This window comes from Eschrichtius robustus, chromosome 5, assembly GCF_028021215.1.
Source record: "Eschrichtius robustus isolate mEscRob2 chromosome 5, mEscRob2.pri, whole genome shotgun sequence".
Classification (NCBI taxonomy): domain Eukaryota; kingdom Metazoa; phylum Chordata; class Mammalia; order Artiodactyla; family Eschrichtiidae; genus Eschrichtius; species Eschrichtius robustus.
Window position 1 is genome coordinate 135,989,757 of NC_090828.1, and position 22,400 is coordinate 136,012,156.

At 44.1% G+C, this 22,400-nt stretch overlaps 1 protein-coding gene across 1 annotated transcript in view; it reads left to right on the top strand.

Annotated features, from left to right (window-relative positions):
* The first annotated feature begins 5,473 nt into the window (after positions 1–5,473).
* The window catches only part of TEX51 (testis expressed 51), a 146,699-nt gene continuing 129,772 nt past the window's right edge, over positions 5,474–22,400 (top strand). The window contains exons 1-6 of the mRNA XM_068543693.1: positions 5,474–5,672; positions 5,772–5,846; positions 6,093–6,182; positions 6,526–6,609; positions 7,711–7,783; positions 7,871–7,931. Of these exons, the coding sequence (XP_068399794.1) occupies positions 5,474–5,672; positions 5,772–5,846; positions 6,093–6,182; positions 6,526–6,609; positions 7,711–7,783; positions 7,871–7,931 (582 nt within the window). The remainder of the gene's footprint in view (positions 5,673–5,771; positions 5,847–6,092; positions 6,183–6,525; positions 6,610–7,710; positions 7,784–7,870; positions 7,932–22,400) is intronic.

Below are 22,400 nucleotides of genomic sequence, written 5' to 3' on the forward strand. Positions count from 1 at the left end.
TCCTTTAATCTGTCCTCAGGTGGTCTCCTGATGAGCTTCTCAATGTTATCAAACTGGTCTTCTCTGGAATGAAGAATGCTAACATCTTCCATTTGTTGGGGATTTTAGTCCTGTAGAAGAGCTCAAAGATATTATGTGTGTCCCTTGAGAAGGAACCAGGACCCTGCCCCTGAGGCTGCACTACTGTTTCTTTACTGCTCCTCCCTTGTCTATGCACCCCTTCCATCCCTGATTAGCAACTGTTGGAACCTTCCCTTTGGAACTCAGGGAAGTTTATGGAGGCTGGAGTCTAATCCCTACAAACAAGAAATGAGGGACACAGAAAGGCTTCCATGCCCAGGAGCCCCACAGGGTCCTGCTCTGTTTTAGTAGAAAGAATTCTGAGATGGTTTCCAAGATTTCTGTCCACTGGTGTCCACACCCAATAATAATCCTCCCCACTTGAGCAGGACGCAGCACTGTGAATATGGAGGATTTCACTCCTGTGATTAGGTAATGATATATAACATCACGATTTCAGCCTTGTAAGACCCTGAGTAGAGCACCTGGCTTAACTGACCCCAAACTTCTACCATGAGATGATAGATGATTGTTGTTTTAGGCCACTAAGTTTGGGGCCATTAGTATGCAATACAAAATGAACATGTGGGGAAATCTGTACCAGTAGGGAAAGTAGGAGGACACAAACACAAACCTCCCCAAGGTCAAAGAATATTCAGTTGCACATTCTGTCCTGCCAAAGGCAAATGGGGGTGGTTCAAAAGGAGAGCAATCAGAATGGGGGGAGGCAAGAAACCAGATTCTAAGATGGGCTCAAGGAGCTCTTGGGCTGGAGAAAAGATGTTTGATCTCAAAAGAAGAGGCTTAATTTCTGTCTTCAAACACTGAATGAGCTGTCCTATGTCAGAGGTATTAGACATCCCCAAGTGACCCGAAGCACAAGATGGATGGGATCTCAACATAAGGAAGAAAGTTCTAGAGTAACATTGACATATATACACTACCAAATGTAAAATAGATAGCTAGTGGGAAGTAGCTGAATCGCACAGGGAGATCAGCTCGGTGCTTTGTGACCACCTAGAGGGGTGGGATGGGGAGGTGGGAGGGAGATGCAAGAGGAAGGGGATATGGGATATATGCATACATATAGCTGGCTCACTTTGTTATACAGCAGGAACTAACACAACATTGTAAAGCAATTATACTCCAATAAAGATGCTAAAAAAAAAACAGGAAGAAAGTTCTAACACCCAAGATGCCTAGAAATGGAAAGGACTGCATTTATTATTTAGACTCCTAATTCATTCCAAATTTTTAATTAATTCCAAGTACACAACATACAATTGAATTAAATGGGAAACTAGGAGAGAAATCAGGGTAAATAAGTGGAGACTAGAAAACAAACCATAGTCATGAGTTGCATTAAAAGCTCTTCCAGCCCACAGTCTCTATGATTCTGTGTTTAAATGCCCCTTCAAAGGGTCAGTACCACTTTCACAGATTGAAGCTAAGAATGTGGGGGGGAATGGAAATGATATTGTGCCAGGGACAGAGTGACTCCTGAATCCTGCCCTGCTCGAAAGCTGCCCAAAGGAAGAGCACAAACCAATGAAAAGGAAGGCTCTTGAACACTTTAGAGCTTTAGCCCAAACATCAGTGTAGAATTCTACCAAGTGTGACTGCATCTTGTAGAATACTCCTTTGACTTTTGTGAGGGTTTTCTGATGGCCTAATGCCAAAGCACTCTAAATACCTACCCTATCATTTCACCCCCAAAACAAAAGCCTGGGTCTTGAACCTTACCACTTCTAACTTGAGAAAAGACAATTCCTGCCAGAGAAAAGCAGAAGAGAGTAAAGGAGACCAAAGCAAGCCAGGAAAGGAACCCAATGCTCAGAGGGAGCTGAGCTAGGCCACCCACTCCAGACCTTTCTCTACCCAGGAGAGGCAAACAGTTTGGACTGTTTGTCATCCTGGGGTGTCTCTTGACTGTTACCATAGACATTCTCTTCACTCCTCTGTAGGATTACAGTCTCCATTTTCTGAATTCCATGTCATCTTTCTTGCTTGATGTGTTTGTTTAGTTGGAGCACATCCTCCAACAGCTTTCTAAGAAAAGGTAATAGAGGTCAATTTTAACCCTTGCCTGCCTGAAATATCATTAGTCTTTCTTCTCCTTGACTGTTGTTTTATTGAGCATAGAATTCTAAGATGCAAATATTTTTCTCAGACTGTGAAAGCATTGCTCCATTCTCTACCACTTTCCTACATTGCTCTTGAGAAGCCTGAAAACATTCTGATTACTAGTCCATTGTACATGGTCTGCTTTTTCTCTGTACTTTGGTGTGGTTTTTCTTTTTTTTTTTTTTTAATTGAATTATAGTTCATTTACAATACCGTGTTAGTTTCAAGTTTACAGCAAAGTGACTCAGTTCTATATATATAAATATATATATATCTTTTTCAGATTCTTTTCCATTATAGGTTATTACAAGATATTGCATATAATTCCCTGTGCTATACAGTAGATCCTTGTCATTCAGCTATTGATACTTTATATATAATAGTGTGCATCTGTTAATCCCATACTCCTAATTTATCCCTCACCCCCATTTCCATCTGGTAACCATAAGTTTGTTTTCTGTGTCTGTGAGTCTGTTTCTGTTTTGTAAATAAGTTCATTTGTATTATTTTTTAGATTCCAAGTGATAGCATACAATATTTGTCTTTCTCTGTCTGACTTACTTCCCTTAGTATGATAATCTCTAAATCCGTACACGTTGCTGCAAATGGCAATATTTCATTCTTTTTTATGGCTGAGTAGTATTCCATTGTGTGTATATGTATATATATATATATATATATATATATATATATATATATATATATATCAATCACATCTTCTTTATCCTTTCATCTGTTGATGGACATTTAGGTCGCTTCCATGTCTTGGCTATAGTAAATAGCACTGTTATGAACATTGGGGTGCATGTATCTTTTTTAATTAGAGTTTTTGCCTTTTCTGGATATATGCCCAGGAGTGGGGATTGCTGGATCATATGGTAGCTCTATTTTTTGCTTTTTAAGGCAGCTCCAGCCTGTTTTCCATAGTGGCTGCACCAATTTACATTCCCACCAGCAGCGTAGGAGGGTTCCCTTTTCTCCTGGTGTGGTTTTTCTTATTCATAACCACTGGATGCCTTCTCAGTGGGCCCTCTCAATCTAGAAATTCATGTCTTTCAATTCTAAAATTTTCTCCTTGTATCATTTCTGTCAGTTCCCTATTCTCTCCTCCCCCACATGCAAGCTGGGTGGGGCAACCTCAGAGGTGACAATGAACACCATAAGCAGCAGGCTTGCATGTTTGCGCAGCTCTGAGCCCCACCTGGGGTATCAGGGGAAGTAGTTCCCGTATTTCCCAGCTTTGGTTCTAGGGAATCAGGGCCTTCCTTTCCAGAAGTATTGCCTAAGTAGAAAAAAGCAAGCTAATTCTCTAACCCCCAGAATGTCCACAGCCAGTGAAAAAGCAACAGCTCTGCAGTACTCAGAATCACCCTGTCATCTCAGAGCCCATCTGACTACTGTGGCCTGAATTTACCAATTCAGCTGCTATTTCTTCTTCTTTTTTTTTTTTTTAATTAATTTATTTATTTATTTATTTTTGGCTATCTTGGGTCTTCGTTTTTCTGCGTGAGGGCTTTCTCTAGCTGCGGCAAGTGGGGGCTGCTCTTCATCATGGTGCGCGGGCCTCTCACTATCGCGGCCTCTCTTGTTGCGGAGCACAGGCTCCAGACGCGCAGGGTCAGTAGTTGTGGCTCACGGGCCTAGTTGCTCCGCGGCATGTGGGATCTTCCCAGACCAGGGCTCGAACCCGTGTCCCCTGCATTAGCAGGCAGATTCTCAACCACTGCGCCACCAGGGAAGCCCTGCTATTTCTTCTAGCTAAACTTGATGCCCGCCCTCTGCATCTCTCTCCCTATAAGACAAAATTCCTCCCTGTATATACTTCCCACACTACTTTTTTTTAATTTAATGTTTATGTTATATTGGAGTATAGTTGATTTACAATATCATGTTCATTTCAGGTGTACAGCAAAGTGATTCAGATGTATATATATATCCATTATTTTTCAGATTCTTTCCCCATATAGGTTATTACAGAATACTGAGTAGAGTTCCCTGTGCTGTACAATAGGTCCTTGTTGATTACCTGTTCTATATGTGGTAATGTGTATATGTTAATCTCTTCCACCCAACTTCTATTGCAAATAACTTTCTCCCCTCCATTTTCTCTGTTCTTTCCTACTGAAACTTACATTAGCTCAATGTTAGACCTGGACTTCATAGATTATCTAATTTTATCTTTTCTTCCCTATTTCTCATCTCTATTTTTCTGTACTTCTGTCTGAGAGACCTCTGAAAGTTTATCTCCCAACATATCTATGGAATTCTTAAATTCCTGCTATTATATTTTTAATGTCTAATAACTTTCTTATTTTCAGACTTTTTCTTTTACACAGCAGCTTCTTCTCGCCTGGGGAAGGCAATATTTTGTCTATTTAATTATGGTGGGGTTCTAAATTTTCTTCTGCTTCCCACCATATCTTTTGTACCCTTCTTTTTTCCTGTGGTTTTTGTTTGCTTCTGTTTTGAATTCTTGACATTGTTTTGCCTCTTGTTCACACTAAAAGCGTTCTTCAAATGCCTGGTGGCTTTCAGCTACCCATAGTTCAGCCTGAGGAACTCAAGCTGGTTCTGAAAGCACAGCATGGAAGGGGAAAGCTTATCAGCTGAGGAGTGACAAGGATCCCACTGGCTTTTTCTTTACAGAAGAGTAAGGAATTTTGCTTTTCTTCAAGGCCCACTGCACATAAGAACTGCTGTCCTAGAGACGGCTTCTTTCTCTGTACTCTCATGCACGCTCTGTCTACATTCTGTCTACACTGTCTGCCTACACTGTAATGGGAATAGCTATTGAAGCCCCTCTGGCTTGACCAGACACAAGACAGCAGCCAGTGTATATGCGCCACGAAAAAGACATATGTTCCATAAGCTTCCCATGGCTGACCACTTCTATGTGGAAAAGTGATGCAGACTCTTTAAACAACTAACCTTCTCTCTATGCTGCTCTCTCCTGGCCTTCCAAATTTCAGCCTGTGAACTATTCCATACATAGTAAATGTCATCGGGGGGGGCTGAGGACCAGCCACAAGCAGCACAGCCATCTCTGTGATCCTCACAAGAACCGTCCTCAATGAGGATCGGAGACCCCACCTTCAGAGAAGGATATCAAGGTCCTCACTTGGCTCTGATGTCAAAGCCTGAGTTTGTGCCATGGCTGGCCTTCACCTCACCCTGTGGAATTTACTTTTGTTCTGCAAAGAGAATGTGGTTCCCAGGGAGACAGGGTGCCAGCGTTCCGTGTAGAACTGCCAGGCAGTGTGGTACGGGCACTGAGGGAAGACCCCAGAAGATGCTACTTCTCCTCCTTAGCTGTCTCTTGCCCACCGCCACTGGGAAGAGCTGCCTCCACTGCTGGCCAGAGCTGCCTGCACTGATAGACTATGACCTGCAGGTTCTTTGGGGCACCCCAGGGCCACCTGCGGAGCTCTCCCACAGCCTCCACTCTCTATTTCTGGACACTCATGCTTTCCTCGAATCCTGGTATCTTGGTGAGGCGCAGCCAGGAGACCAGGGGTCAGGGCTGACCCCTTTACCTGGCCCAGGATCTTAGTCCCCTGACTTCCCTTTGTCCCAAATCCCATTCTCAGGTCAAGACCATTTGGAGGAAGCAGCAGGAACATTATTCACTCACATAGATAAAGCCATTAAGAAGTTTCGAGATGGTGAGGAAGCCTAGTGTCTTAGGGCCCCAGGGCTTGGGTTGACAAAACCTGGCCCTCCAAGGCATTCCCAGAAGACCACTAGCCAGGGGTGCGGAGGTGTTGTGAAGGGTGGGGTCGGAGACAGCAACTATCTGTGTGCACTACAGAGTTTCTGTCTGAAAAACCTGGTTTGAATTCCCAACCTTGAGAAAGTTATTGATTCCACCTATGAAATGTAGATGGCTTCTTCCTTCCTGCTCCACCCAGATAAACCATCACTTCTGGAAGAGGTTCATGTCCTGAAGCAGCAGTTTTCCAAGCATCTGGAGGACCTATCTGAAGAGATGAAGGAGAAGGGTGAGAGGTGGGGCTGGCCCTTGCCTGCCCCCCAGCCCTTCACCTCCCGGAGACCTAAGGAGGCAGAGTCCAATCTGCAGCTCCCCGCCCCCAGGCCCCTCCCCAGGAGACCTCACCCTTCCCTCACCCAGGGCGCCTGACCACACCTTCTCCCAGCTTTTTTCCTGCTCACACCCCGACCTCTCCCGGCTCTGTCTGCCCAGAACCTCAGTCTTTCTACCGTCTCACCCTCCCGGGCAGCCTGCAACGAGTCCTGTGGTGAGTATTTTGGGGACCAGGCCTGGGTGAAGGCTGAGGGAGGGTGAAGGCCCTCGCTAAGGCTCCTGCCCCTTCTCTCTCTCAGACAGCCGCTCCACACTGGAGGTCATCAACTGTGCCAACTGCAAGACACACTTCCTCACCTGCCAAGACGCCACTCTCTGCCCAGGTCAGTGGCCGGCCAGCCATCTTGGCCTGCAGCCTCCCCACCTCCACCTCCAAGTCCATTGTTGTCTCTGTCTGGACTGTCTTTCTTGTCTATACCGTTACCCCTTCTTGCTCTCCATCCTCCCTGGGGAAGGTAGCACCTCCCAAGATGTCTGGATTCCACGTGTCCAGCTTCAGAGCCGCCTGTCTCTAGGACATGCCCCCTGGGGGTCCATCAGGTCCTCAAAACCAGCATGCCTGGGGACATGTCCAAACCCATCTCCACCCCCAAATCTGCTCTTCCCTCAGGACCCCTCTCAGCAAATGTCCTGCTCAAGCTCTCGACCTCCTAAACCAGGAGTCCCCTCCCCCTTACTCAGTGCGTGTAGTCACCAGGTGTTGCTAAACAATTCTTCAGTGTGTTGCCATATGGTCCTTCCAGCATCTACCACTCCTCAGGCAGCCTCACCTCTCACCTGGATTATGGCAGCATCTCCTAACTGGCTTCCGAGACCCTGTTGGCCCCATCTTATTCTGCAATCAAAGAACCCTTTCCCGAGGAGCCAGTCTACCTCCGACCCTTCCTGTTATAACTTTCCCAGGGTCCCCCAGATAAAGTCCACCCCCCTCCTCGGGAGGCCCTGCTCACCTCCCCCCTCCCCAGCCACATGGAGCTGCTGACACGCTGGACAAACGGCTTCATGCCTCTGTCCTTGAACACTCTGTGTCCTCTGCCTGGAACATAATTTGGCCCCTTGACCATCTGAACTGAACTCCTACTTGTCTTTCAAAATCCAGCTCAGAAGTCCTGTTTCCCGAGAAGTTTTCCCTGACCAGCTCCCACTCTCCAGGCTCATGGGTGCTCTCCCAGATCACTCCTCCTCCCTGCCCTGTCCCGCTTCCCTGGGACACCACAGCAGAATCGTTTGCTTGTCTCCCTCCTAGAGAGCAGGGATCCTGTCTCACTCATCCTTAGATGTAGGTGGGCACACAGTAGGTGCTCAGTGTCTGCAAACAAGTGACTGAGTGGGTGAATTAAAGGAGAGAATGCAGTCTCCTCTCAGAGCTGAGATGGCCCCGCCTGCTGCCCAAACACTGGCTCCCCCTTTCCCACCCCCCGCAGGGACCAGGAGGAACTTCGTGTGGGCTGTGAGCTTCGGCATTGCTCTGCCCCTGGCGGCCCTAGCTGGAGGTGGGTGAGTGTCTGCTCCAAGCCCCAGCATCCCCAAGGAAGACATGCCTACTCCTAGACTGACCCATCTCCACCCTGATTCCTGGCCCAGATGTTACATTTTCTGGTTCGAGAAGAAGAAAAAGAAGAAGGAGAAGGAGGCAGAAAAGGAGGTCCCGGGGCATCCAGAACTCCCATGGAGGGGAAGCTGTGTCGGCCTGGGGGCAGCAAGGCTAGCGACCCCAAGTCTGGCTCCCGGGGCCTCACATCCAAAGGAGTGTAGGATCAAGGGCCAGGACTCAGGAGGGCCACCATCAGCCCCCAGTGCGAGCAGACCCACCCAGGGCCAGGCACCCAGGACAGTGCAGTAGCCATGCCCCAAGTCTCCACCTGATCCGCAAAGTGTCCCCTACCCATAGCTGTCATCACCCCTCTGCAGCGACCCCTCCACCCTTTGCCACCCTGCTCCCTGACTGCACAGACCACCAACACGCCCCCTTGCCCTCTGCTCCTGGTTGGGTTTGGCCAGCAGGAGGTCAGAGGCAGAAGCAGGCCTGCTTCTCCTTTCTCAGCAGGGACCCAGCAGGCCGCTTGTCAACTGAACAAAGGTCTCAGGTGCTGTCAGGAAGCTCTCTTGTCTCTGGGTTCTGGTAACTCTCCCTCCCCCGACCCTTCCAACCTGGGGTGGTAACAGTTCCGAAGTTCTGAGGCCCGGGAGACCTCACTCTCTCTTGGGGTTTCCCTACGCCCATGCTTTGTAAACAGCCTCTATTAAAATACCCTCCTCGTATTCTGATGGACTGTGCCATCCGCCTCCTGCGGGGTCCTGCACAGTGGCAGTCGACACTGCGACCCTCCCCATGCGGGCCCGCGAGGACTGTCTCACGTCCTCACCCTCTTCCTGCCAGGCCACCACCCTTTCCTTCCAGAAAGATCCCTCCCCTGGTCCCAGCAGCCACAGTTCTGCAGGATCACACTAGCCTCACCTGATTCCAACAGAGATGAGGGCAGCAACGGCCTGGCTCCCTCGGGGCGTCCCCATGTCTAGGTGTGGAACAGAGGTGGTAAGGGGCCAGCTGGAGGCCCCAGCAAGAGCTGGAACTAGCTGAAGAAACCAGAAAACAGGCTCCAAGTCACACCAGTAGCAGACCTCACCCACGTCCTGGCCAGGATGTCCACCCTGGCGCCTCCCAGGTCGCCGGTGGATCACTGGTGCTGCTGACGATGAAATATACCGGCTCTGCCTGCGGGAGAATGTGGCCTTGTCCTGCTCCATCCCCCTCCAGATCCCTTTCCTTCTCAGTCCCCAAGGCTGCCGAGTTAAATGGAACCCCCGGGACCCCCAGGCACGGCTCTGCCCTTTTGCCTCAACCCTGTGCCCCTCCTCACTGATTCCCCAGGCTCTCAGCTTTGGCCCAGGCTCTCCCCAGAGACTGAATGGGAGGCCACGCCCAGATCCAGGGCCCTGGTCTGCAGGTCAGCTCCTGGGGGCTGAAAGGAAGCAGGTCTGAGGCCAGAGCTGTGGACGGGCAGCCCAGATCCTGGACTTGAATCCTGGCTCTGACATTGAGGTTCTAGGTTCCCCCCTCTGCATCTGTTTCCCCATCTGAGCACAGAGCGTGGGTTGAGATGCGCTAGCCAGGTTGGTATGCCCACTGGGTTCATATTTGCCATCCTATATTTGCTCATGCTGTGGGTCCAAATTCAGTGCCTTGTTCCCTTCGCCTCCTGCAGCCCACTGAAATCCTGCTGGGGCCCATGGCCCAGCTCCTAAAACAGGGTTTCCTGTCTCCTTTGGCCCTGCCGGTGCTCCCTCCTTGGAGCTGGCGGCCAGGCTGGAAGCAGGCTGACTTCAGCATCACTATCTAGCAATGAGGGCCACTCCCTAGGGGGGTGGGCGGGGTGCGGGGAACACTACAGAGACCAGGGCAAGACATGAACAGAACATAAACAGCAGCCTGGGCAGAGGGTACCACAGCCAAGGGCAGTTGTGGGCACCCAGCTGCAGGCATCTCCAGCTCACCCAGCCAAGAATCCAGGAAGGCCTCCCAGAGGTGGTGTCTTCAACTGTGAGAGGCCAGGGAAGGCGGAAGGGAGGGAGGAGTGTTTTCATCAAGGATTCAGCATTGCAGAGGAGGTGCAAGAGACCCTGATAGGGTCAGGAACTCCAAGAAATATGGCTGTGGGGAGAGGCCCAGGTAAGAGGCCAATGAGAGGCTCCCAAGCCCATGTGGGTCCAAAGCAAGCCTGAGAAAAGAACCCACCAACAGACTCCAGGGAAAGCAGGTGGGCAGGGCAGGCTGGGGGAGAGGCAGTGGAGGGTTTTGTCAGCAGCAGGCCATGTCCCAAGGCGAAGAGTCCATAGCTATAAGGTGTTAGGGGAGAGCATACGGTGAGGACCTACAGCCATTCTGAATGAGTGGGCAGAGCCCCTAGGCAGCGGTCTTGGCCTTCCAGGGGACTGTGGTTCTCTGCATGTCTGTGAAAGCTGGTTACCACCCAGGGCATAGAAAAAGTCAAGCTCCCTTGGCTGTGATGTTGTTTTCCTATTTTTATTCAAATTGGGACTTAAACCACTACCTCAAACGTATCCGAGGCAACTATTTTCTGGTGCCTGCAGTAAAAGCAAAAGACCCTGAGTATAATTTATATGAAGTATGTTTGTCTGTATGCATGTATCTCTTATCAACAGATTTTTCATTATTTGTGGGCATATTTGCATGAAAACTAGCTATTGCATTCTGCTAGAGAAGAAAGATTAAGGATTTTTGAGTCAGGCAAAGCATTGGCTCTGAAGGATTTCTGGCCGTGACAGGCAGCTCGGAGCAGATCAACACTCCCACCTAGGGCAGCTAAAAATAAAGCACATCAAAAGAGCAAGACAAGACAGGAAGTCTGTTTAGGGCACCAGACAAATAGGTCCTCTGCGCCCAAGGTCTCCAAGTGAAGAGAACTCTCTGCAGTGAGCCCTTATCCTGCCGTGCGCTTCCCCAAGCTTGGCCAGCTCAGCAGATCAGGTTGAGAGGCAGGCGTGAGGGTTGCGCCAAGGATGACCGCCAAGTGTGGAGAAGCCAAGACAGCTTTGGCAATATCATGGAACTGCGAATTCAGAAGTTGGAGTTCTAGCTTGCCCACACAGAACATGAGGGGTCCAGGTCCCTGGAAGCAGGGAGGTGCAGAAAAATAAAACAAACACAATGCATCTGTTTCCTCCCCCTCCTCCAAGGTGCCTACCTATACTTAAGTAGCACAGGCTTCAGATTTCCAAAGACAGAAATCAAACAGAAAGGATCTGAAATGCAATTTATCAGAGATTTGTGTGCTGGGGAAATAAAAGTTGGCCTCCCCAACCCACATAGGAAGATAAACTTTGATAAATACCCCAGGGTATTGGTTGGAAAGGTTATAGCTTAAAAGAGGGGGTGTACCAGCAGCAGACTGATCCTTACAGAGGATGGAGCTCAGACTGAAGGCCCCACCGTCGCTGACAAAATTGAAGAGACCTGTTCTTACTCCATATCACTGCTGAAGGAGAGAATAAATACTTTCGGAAGGAAAATAATACCATCTAGAGCCACTACTATGTTTCATTTACAGTGTCCAGTATTCAAACAAATATTATCAGGCACACAAAAACAAGATCAAGAGAAAAAGCAGACAACAGAAACAAATCTACAAGGTATCCAGATGTCAGAGTTCATATAAATTTTAAAATAACTGTGATGAATACATCTAAAAATATTCTTTCCAGCTTTCCAGATAAAATTGACATATGACATTGTGTTAGTTTAAGAACAACATGTCGATTTTATATACTTATATATTGCAAAGTGGTTACCACCATAGCATTAGCAATCATCTCCATCAAGTCACACAAATACTTTTTTGTGTGGTGAGAACATTTAAGATCTGCTCTCTTAGCAAGTTTCAATTATATAATACAGTATTATGAACTATAATTACCATGCTGTACTGCTGTACATTAGATCTCCAGAACTGATTCATCTTTTAACTAGAAGTTTGTACCCTTTGACCAAAATCTGCCCGTTTCTCCCACACCCTAGCCCCTCACAACCACCATTCTACTCTATGATTTTGGTTTTTTAAGATTCCACATATAAGTGATATCGTGTAGTATTTGTCTTTGTCTGACTTATTTCACTTAGCATAAAGCCTTCATGATCCATCCATGTTGTTGCAAATGGCAGGATTTCCTTCTTTCTCGTGACTCAATAATATTCTATTATCCATTCATCTGTTGACAGACCTGTGGGCTGGTTCCTTATCTTGGCTATTGTGAATAATGCTGCAATGAACATGGGAGTGCAGATATGTCTTCAAGAGGCTGTTTTCACTTCCTTTGGAAATATAACCAGAAGTGGGATTGATGGATCATATGGTAGTTCTATTGATATTTTTCATTTCTTAGGAAACTCCATGCTGTTTTCCACAGTGGTTACACAAATTCACACTTCCACTAAAAGTGCACAAGGGTTCCCTTTTTTCCACATCCTCACCAGCACTTGTTATTTCTTGTCTTTTTGATAACAGCCATTCTAACAGGTGTAAGGTGATATCTCATTGCTTGGATTTGCATTTCCCTAATGGTTAGTGATGTTGAGCACCTTTTCCATGTACTTACTGGCCATTTGTATGTCTTCTTTAGAAAATGTCTATTCAGATCCTCTGCCCATTTTTTAATTGAATTGTTTGGGTGTTTTTTTTTTCTATTGAGTTGTATGAGTGTTTTTATATATTTTGGATATTAACCCCTTATTAGATATATGACTTGCAAGTATTTTCTCCCATTCCATAGGTTGTCTTTTCATTTTGTTGATGGTTTCTTTTGCTGTGGAGAAGCTTTTTAGTTTGATACAGTCCCACTTTTTTATTTTCGTTTTTGTTCCCTTTGCTTTTGGTGTCAAATCCAAAAAAAAAAAAAAAAAATCATTGCTAAGACCGAAATCAAGGGGTTTTCTTCCTGGTTTTTTTTCTGGGAGTTTTAGAGTTTCAGGTCTTATTTTTAAGTCTTTAATCCATTTCAAGTTAGTTTTTGTGAGTGGTGTAAGACTGGGACCAGTATCATTCTTCTGCATGCAGTTATCTAGTTTTCCCAACATCATTTATTGAAGAGACTATCTTTTCCCCTTGAGTATGCTTGGTTTCCTTGTCAAATATTAATTGATCATATATGCAAAGGCTTATTTCTGGGCTGTTAATCTGCTCCATTAGTATGTGTGTTTTTATGCCAGCACCATACTGTTTTGTTTACTATAGCTTTGTAGCACAGTTTGAAATCAAGAAGTGTGATGTCTCCAGCTTTGTTTTTTTCTCAAGATTGCTTTGACTATTCCAGGTCATTTGTGGTTCCATACAAACTTTAGGATTGTCCATTCTATTTCTGTGGAAAGTGTCATTGGAATTGATTCTATAGATGGCTTTGAGTAGTATGGACATTTTAACGATATTAATTCTTCCAATTCATAAACATGAGATCCCTTTGCATTTGTTTGTGTCTTCTTCAATCTCTGTCATTAAAGTATTATTCAGTGTACAGATCTTTCACCTCCTTAGTTAAATTTATTCCTAAGTATTTTATTGTTTTTGATGCTATTGTGAATGGGACTTTTTTCATATCTTTTTCATATATAGTGTTGTTAGTGTATAGAAATGAAATATTTCTGTATGTTAAATGTGTATCCTGCAACTTTACTGAATTCATTGATTAATTCTAAAAGTTTTTGGTGGAATCTTGGGATTTTCTATGTATAAGATCATATCATCTGCAAGCAAAAACAATTTTACTTTTTCCTTCCTGATATGGATAACTTTTATTTCTTTTCTGCCAGATTTCTCCAGCTAGAACTTCCAGTACTATGGTGAATAAAAGTGGTGGGTGGACATCCTTTTCTTGTACTGATCTTAAAGGAAAAGTTTTCAGTCTTTCACCTTTGAGTACAGTGTTATCTGTGGGTTTGTCATATATGGTCTTTATTTTGTTAGGGTATGTTTCTTCTATACACGATTTGTTAAATGTTTTTTATCATGGAAGGATGTAGTATTTCGTCAAATGCTTATTCTGCATCTATTGAGATAATCTTATGATTTGTATCTTTCATTCTATTAATGTGGTGTACACATTGATTGATTTTCATATGTTGAACCGTCTTTGCATCCCAGAGATAAATCCCACTTGATCATGGTGTATGGTCCTTTTGATGTGATGTTGAATTTGATTTGCTAATATTTTGTTGAGAACTTTTGCATCTATAGTTTATCAGCGATATTGGCCTGTAGTTTTCTTTTCTTGTAGTGTCCTTATCTGGCTTTGTATTAGGGTGATGCTGGCCTCATTAAATGAGTTTAGGAGTGTTCCCTCCTCTTCAAATTTCTAGAAAATTTTGATATGGATTGGTGTTAATTCTTCTTTAAATGTTTGGTAGAATTCACCAATGAAACTATCTTTCCCTGGGCTTTTCTTTGTTGCAATGTTTTTGATTACTGATTCAATCTCCTTATTCATTATTGGTCTGTTCAGATTTTCTATTTCTTCTTGATTCAGTCTTGATAGGTAGTGTGTTTCCAGAAATGTATCCATTTCTTCTAGGTTATCCAACTTGTTGGCATATAATTGTTCATAGCTGTCACTTATAATCCTTTGTATTTCTGTGATATCAGTTGGAATGTCTTCTCTTTAACTTCTGATTTTATTTATTTGAGTTCTCTCCCTTTTTTTCTTGGTAAGTCTAGCTAAAGGTTTGTCAATTTTGTTCTATTTTTCTCCTCCCTATTCCATTTATTTCTTCTCTGGTCTTTGTCATTTCCTTCCTTCTGCTAACTTTGGGCTTCATTTGTTCTTTTTCTAGTTCTTTGAGGTGTAAAATTAGGTTGTTTATTTGAGATCTTTCCTTTTTCTTAATATATGCATTTACTGTTATAAATTTCCCCCTTAGAACTGCTTTTCCAGTTTCCCACCCTTCTCAGTATGTCCTGTTTCCACTTTCATTTATTTCAAGATATTTTTTCACTTGCCTTTTCATTTCTCCTTTGATCTATTGGTTGTTCAGGAGTGTGTTGTTTAATTTCCACGTATTTGTGAATTTTCCAACTTTCCTCCTGTTGTTGATTTCTACTTTCATTCCACTGTGTTCAGAAAAGATATTTGGTAAGATTTCAGTCTTCCTAAATTTGCTAAGACTTGTTTTGTGACTGTCATAAGATCTATCCTGGAGAATGTGTACTTGAGAAGAATGTATTCTGCTGCTGTTGGGTGAAATGTTCTGTATATGTCTGCTAGGTCCATTGCTCTAAAGTTTGGCTCAAATCCAATATACTTAGATGTCCTATATTGAGTGCATATATATTTACAATGGTTAATTCTTGATGAATTGATCTCTTTATTATATATAATGGCCTTTTTTGTCTCTTGTTACCATTTTTGGCTTAAAGTCTATTTTGTCTGATATTAGTATAGCTACCCCTTTTCTCTTTGGTTTTCCACTTTCATGGAATATATTTTCCACCCTGTCACTTTGAAACTGTGTGTGTGTATCCTTAAAGCTGAAGTGAGTCTCTTGTAGTCAGCATATAGTTGGATCTTGTTTTTTTACCTATCCAGACACTCATTGTCTTTTGATTGGAGAATTCAACTGATTTACATTTAGAGTAATTATTGATAGGTAAGAATCTACTAATGCCATCTTATTAATTATTTTCTGGCTGTTTTGTAGTTCCCTTGTTCCTTTATACCTTGCATGCTGCCTTCCTTTGTGAATTGATATTGTGTAGTGATATGCTTTGATTCCCTCCTCTTCACCTTTTGTGAATTTACTGTAAGTTCTTGCTTTGTAGTTACCATATTACATAAAACATCTTATAGATATAACAATCCATTTAACACTGATAACTATTTAGCTTTAATCACACACAAAAACTCTACCTTTTTACTCCACCCTCATTTATGTTTTTGATGTAACAATTTACATATTTTATATTATGTATTCATTATCAAATTATTGTAACTAAAGCTATTTTAATTAATTTTGGCCTTTAACCTTTACACTAGAGCTATGGTTAATCCATCATCATATCATTAAATTAGAGTATTCTGAATCTGACTATATATTTACCTTTACCAGTGTGTTGTATATTTTCATATGTTTTTGTGTTACTTAATAGCATCCTTTCATTTCAGGTTGAAGAACTCCTTTCAGCATTTTTGTAAGCCAGGAATAGTGGTGATGATCTCCATCAGCTTTTGTTTGTTAGGAAAAGTCTTTATCTTGCCTTCATTTATGAAGGACAACTTTGCTGGGTAAAGTATTCTTGTTTGGCAGCTTTTTTGGAAATGATACACCTTGAATGTATCATTGCATTCTATTCCACCCTGCAGGGTTTCTGCTGAGAAATCTGTTATAGCCTTATGTCAGTTCCCTTGTATAAAATAAATTTTTTCTCTTGCTGCTTTTCAAATTATCTCTTTATATTTGATCTTTGATGGTTTCATTACAATGTGTCTCAGGGAAGATTGTTTTGGATTGAAATTTTGGAGTGACCTGTTAGCTTCATGAACTTGGATGTCCAAATCTCTCCCCAGGTTTGGGAAGTTCTCAACCACTATCTCTTCAAATAAACTTTCTACCCCTCTTCTTCAGTACCCCAATGGTGTGTGAATTTTTCTCTTAAAGGTTTTTCATAGGCCTTATTTCCTTTTTAATTCTTTTTCTTTTTCTAAAATTTTTTTTACCCTTCTGATTGGGTAATTTTAATTGATCTGTCTTCAAGCTCACTGATTTTTCTGCTTGGTCAAGTCTGCTGTTGAAGCTCTCTATTGAATTTTTCAGCTCAGTCATTTTACTCTTCAGTTCCAAAATTTCTGTTTGGTGGTTTTTTGTTTGTTTGTTTGTTTTGATTTTTTTTTTTCTATCTCCTTGTTAACTTCTCATTTTGCTCTTGTATTGTTTTCTTGATTCCATTAAATTATTTACCTATGTTCTCTTGTAGCTCTCTGAGCATCTTTAGAAGAATTATTTTGAATTCTGTCAGGTAATCCATGGATAGCCATTTCTTTGGGGTCAGTTACTGGAAGTCTACTTTGGTCCTTTAGTGGTATCATGTTTCCCTGATTCTTCATGATCCCTGTAAACTTGCATATGTATCTACTCATTTGAAGAAGGCAGTTACCTTTTCCAGATTTACAGACTGACTTCAGTAAGGAAGAACTTTCACCTGCAGGTGGGAGCATGCTGGAGTGTGCTGTGACCCAAGTATAATGGTTCAGGGCACCTAGCTTGGGGGCAGAGTAGTAGGACTGAGTCCAGGGGTGGGGAGGTAGGTGTGATGACTCATTGGCTCCGGCCATTGAGATCCACAACATCAACAACTGCGTGGTTCTTAGAAAGCTCAGTGGGGGGTTCACAGAGGCTGCAAGGGCTGTTGGGGTGCTCAGCAGCACCTCCATAGCCGGCACCTCCAGGTCTAGGTGATTTTACCCATTAAAAACTACTTAAGATGCCTTTTCAACAAATGACACTGGAGCAGTTGGTCATCCATAGGCTTATGACCTTGACTTAAGTCTCACACATTATTTTTAAAATTAACTCAATGGATCATGGGATTAAATGTAAAACATAAAACTATAAAATCTTTAGTGTAAAACGTGAGAGAAAAGCTTCAGAATCTAGGATGCGGTAAAGAATACTTAGATGACACCAAAAGCACAATCCATGAAAAGAAAAATTAAGTTTTATTCAAAGGAAAACGTTTGCCCTGTGAAAGATCCTGTTAAGAGGATGAAAATACAGGCTACAGAAAAGAGATGTGCAAACCACATATCTGGCAAAGGGCTAGTATCTAGAATATATAATGAATTCTCAAAACTCAGCAATAAAAGTCAAATAGTCCAATTAGAAAATGGCCAAAAGACATGAAGAGACATTTCACAGAGGAAATATACAAGTGGCAAATAAGCACATGAAAAGATAATCAACATCGTTTGGCATTAGGAAAATTCCAGCGAAAACCACAGTGAGATACCAGCACACACCTATCAGCACTGTAACATCAACAGTTGATCTCATTTGGTGCAGGAGAAAAGGTAAGGTGGAAAGCCACTCCACGTGGGGTGTGAGGGGACAGGGTGTGTGCACACACACACCCAGAATTCACCGGTTTCTGAGCAGTTTCACGGGCAGGACTCCAGGGTGGCCCTCCTTTTGGCCAATAGACAACGACCAAAGACATTCCTGCTGATCAGTACAGGATCCGTGGTAATTGCCCTTTTTCAGGATCTGACAGTGTTCTTATGTTCTTCCAAGCCTGACTGGTCAGTATGGAGCAGCCTAGGCAAGAGCCCCAAAGCTCCCAGCATGGCTGTCCTCCACCCTCCCCTCCCAGTCCTCGGCAGCATCTGCTGCCACAGCCCTGGCTGAATCTCCCAGTCCTTATTCTCCAAATCTGCCACATGCCCCCCTACCTTCTATCTGTGGTCACAGCAAGCCTCTCCCTCAAAGAAACACATCTCATTTACTCACCCTGGCTCTACCACGCACCCACCAGAGACTCTACTAGGTAAGAGGAAAGCATCTGACATTTTTCTAATCTCTATGATATGCATATGCCTTTCACTTTATCTCATTTAACTGTAACAACATGAAATAAGCATTATAATATTTTTGCAAATGAAAATATTGAGACCTAGTGAGGTTGTTACTTGGTACATTTCTTTTCAAAGAGCATTCCAGAGTTTTCTATAGAGTCTGGAAGCTACAGAATAGATCTGGAACCTGGGAACTGAGGCAAAATCTTACCCTCCACTTCCACATTCCCAACCCAGCAGTCATACTGTATTGTCTGCAGGTGGTCATTTTTATCGACAGAAAGGATGAAATCTATCCCTATCCCATTTGCTTCCTTTCTTCTGCTTTTGCCTGTTCTGCAAGGACAATGCCACTTGAGTGTGTCCATTGCTCTTCTAAATCAATTTTTCCATTTCTCTTTTTTTTATTGTTATTTATTTATTTGGCTGAGCCGGGTCTTAGTTGCAGCACATGATATCTTTGATCTTCCTTGTGGCATGTGGGATCTTATTTGTGGCATGTAGGATCTAGTTCCCTGACCAGGGATCGAACCTGGTCCCCCTGCATTGGGAGCGTGGAGTCTTAGCCACTGGACCACTAGGGAAGTCCCCCATTTCTCTTTTTAATCTCTCATTTATTGATTACCTTCAATTGCCAGGCACTGTGCTGGCTACATTATATAAATCATCCCTGGTCTTCAACCCCATGAAGAAGCTTATTTTCCCCTTAGATGCCAGACCCCAGTTTTGCTCCCATCAGCTAGCACCCTATAACATGTGGGCATGTGTGGGTGGTGTGCACTGGCATACACATGCTCAGAATACACAAGATTCATAGATGTCATATCTCAAGCCAATGTTCAGAGAGGTTAAGGAGTCAAAGGCTTCCCCCAGCTGGTTCATGAATCAAGATTTGAACCCAGAACCATCTGCCTCCAAAGAGTCTATAACAAACTTTCCTCTCTATCCTGACTTCCTGGCAAAACTGCTACATGCAGGGAGGTCAGGAAGGGGCACCATAAAGACACAGAGGCAATTTGAGGGAATATAACCTTAGCAGAAATGAGACAGATCATTGAGAAATGAAAAGGTAAAGCCCATCCTGTCAGAGGAAAGCCATTCTCAATCTATGGTGTTAACTGATGGAAATTGTTTGACTAGGACCCCATCTCCTTGATGAAAGAGACATCTAAACAGAGAAAGGGGCATATCCTCACATTTGTTTGCAGTTAAGGATCAGTATTTTTCTCTGCCTCAGGAAATACAGAAGTCTTTCACTTCGTTTGGGGTTGGGGAATAAGAGCACTATCTTTGTCAAAATATCCATGTGGAGGTGGAGACCACCAGGTACTCCTGGGGGCTGAGCCCATGCTCTGCAAATACATAACATCTCCTGCCGAAGGAAGTGAGCCGTCTGGGTAGCTCCCCAGAAGGAGTGGCTACGGAACACAGGAGAGATCGTGTACTTCCTCCCAGCCCTGCTGCTGTCCACAAGAACGGCATCCTGCATGCTGCCCGCCTGCCTTACATCATAAACATCCTCACAACCACATTTTATGTGAGAATGTGCATCACTCCCTCCCCTTTACATCCCAGCTCTGCCTTCTTCCTGGGACCCCTGGTTTCTTGGGTTCAGTGTGATGCGTCAAATCTCCTTCTTGCTGGACAAAGAGAATAAGACCTCTGTATGTAGGGGTTGAGCCTGGGTGGGTGGCTAGAAGCAATAGGAGAGTCTCTCCAAGAGCAAGTTGATTCTGTTCCCAATATCCCCCCAAAAGAAATGTGGGGAGGTCAAGACACAGATGATTGGTAACAAACAGGATAAGACCCCTGGATCTTTGTCCAGTGCCCTTCTCACTGAGCCATGAGCCCTCCTTCAGGAGTGATGGAGTGTCCATTTCCATCCCCAAGCTATAGAAGCAAAGAACCCTAGGTCTGGAAGACCCCAGGGTGGTGGGGGTGGGATGTCTCTCTGGAGTTACTGCTCCAACTCCACGGACTTGAAGACAAAAGTGAAAGGGATGAAATGGCTCTGGGAAGAGGGATTTGCTTAAAGTTCTAGAACCTTCTAACTTCTGGTGACTAGTCCATGCTTGTTGAAACAGCAAGTTGAATGATGGGGGAGGGAAGAGGCAATCAGGGAAACATGTTAATTCCATCCAAGCAAGCAGGATTGACTATATCATTTATTGGGCAGCTACCATGTGCCAGGCACTTGATCAACATTAGCTCTTTTTCATCTTCACCATGATCATGTGAGCTGTAGCCCATACCATTTTGATGATGGGAAATTCAAAGTTCAGAGAGATTGAGTCACCTGCTGAAAGTCACACAGCTGGTCAATGAATGAGCTTGGTCTGTGTCAACACAGAGCCCTTGTTCCTCCTTCCATACCACATTGCCTCCAATGGCTCCCCAGCAATGGGAGCTGCCCACTTTGGAAGAGTAAGGCAGAGGTGGGATGGACTTGGAGACTGTAAGTTCCCTCTGATTCTGACCCTCAGACACCATAGTTTGAAGCACAGAAGCTGCAGCCAGATTATGTGGGTCCCATCCAGGCTCCATCACTCACTAGCTGCATGATCCAGGACAAGTTGCTTAACCTCTGCTGACTGCCAGCTCTCCAAAGAGACAACCAAAATAACCAGCTAATCAAGCAAAGCCAGATTCTACTGCTTCCTGTGGTGAGGAGAGCTACAGCCTTTGTAGACTTCTGTCAGAAGGGGAAAAGCAAAGGTGGGATATTTATAAGGTTAGGGTGGTCTGATTTAAGGTAGATCTTTCAATGCTGGTGGCCTAATTGGCCTTGGGCAAAATTCACAATGCAATAGGATTGGTGGACACAGCAAGGAGGTGATAGGAATAGAGTAGGATAATCAAAGAGTTAGTTTAGAAATCCCACTAGGGGACTCAAGATAGAAAAATAATTTTTAAAGCGTTTGGGAGATGGTTGTAAGCTAATGACCACTCAAGAAAAGAATCCAGTAACCAAGCAACAATCTACACATGTAGTTAAAGTACAAGACAATAGATATGGGGTCTGAATCTTGTTACATGAAGTCGGGGAGTTAATGGTCCTTGAAGAGTAGCATTTCTGCATACAACCAAGACAGGATTATAGCTGAAAGGGGAAAGAAACTAGGTGAACGGGGACATTATACAGAAACCTGAGATGAATTACCATATTTTAGTACATATTACCACCCTTTTGCCAACATACATATGATTTAAATAGCACCATGACTGTCCCAGTTAAACCATATAGGGTCAAAGGAGGAACTAATAATGCAAGCCTTGCTGTCTACCCAAGAATGAGGAAGAAGGTGGTCTTCTCTCTTCCCCACTTTTTCTTTGGTTATAAAAACGTAGCCCTCTTTGTTCCCAGGGCTGCGCTCCCCTGCCTGCCCACGTGTATCTCTTACAAGCGATCTATGCTAATAAACTCACTCTTTGTATATCACTTTGCCTCATACCAAATTATTTCTGTGTCAAGACAAAAGAACCTGAGCTTCAGTAAGTCCTGAGACCACATGCGCAGTTTCAATTAAAAGACAGTGAGTTCAAGTCAGGGATTGTGGGTTCAGGTCCCAATCTGAGGTGCAGCTGGGTTGGAGGCCCATCCAAAGGAATGGGGTTTTAGAGGGGGCTGTGAAACAAGTCCTTGTAGTGTATGTGGTCACTCGATGAGCCCAGCTGAGCAATCCGTTTTTCTTAGAAAGGGCTACTTACCCTTTTGAGAGAGAGTTGAGTAGTCCCTTACCCAGATAAATGGATTTTTAGGAAGTTTCTGAAATAAACCCTAAAGTTATTTGCAGCTTTGTCTTCCTGGGCAAGAATGTCCTGCAGTAGGAGTCATGCTTGTGCTGACCGTCCAATGGTAAAGTCACGTGAATGCAGACAGTAAATTCTGGGTGTGTGTGGTTTCACTTCTCACCCCTGTCTCTCCATGTCCTCAGCAGCAAAATGGAGAGAGTGGTGGTGCCCTCTTCTTAGGGATGACGTGAGAAATAAGGTCATAGGTATAAAGGGCTTAGTTAGAACACATGGCACTTAGCAAGTGTATTAG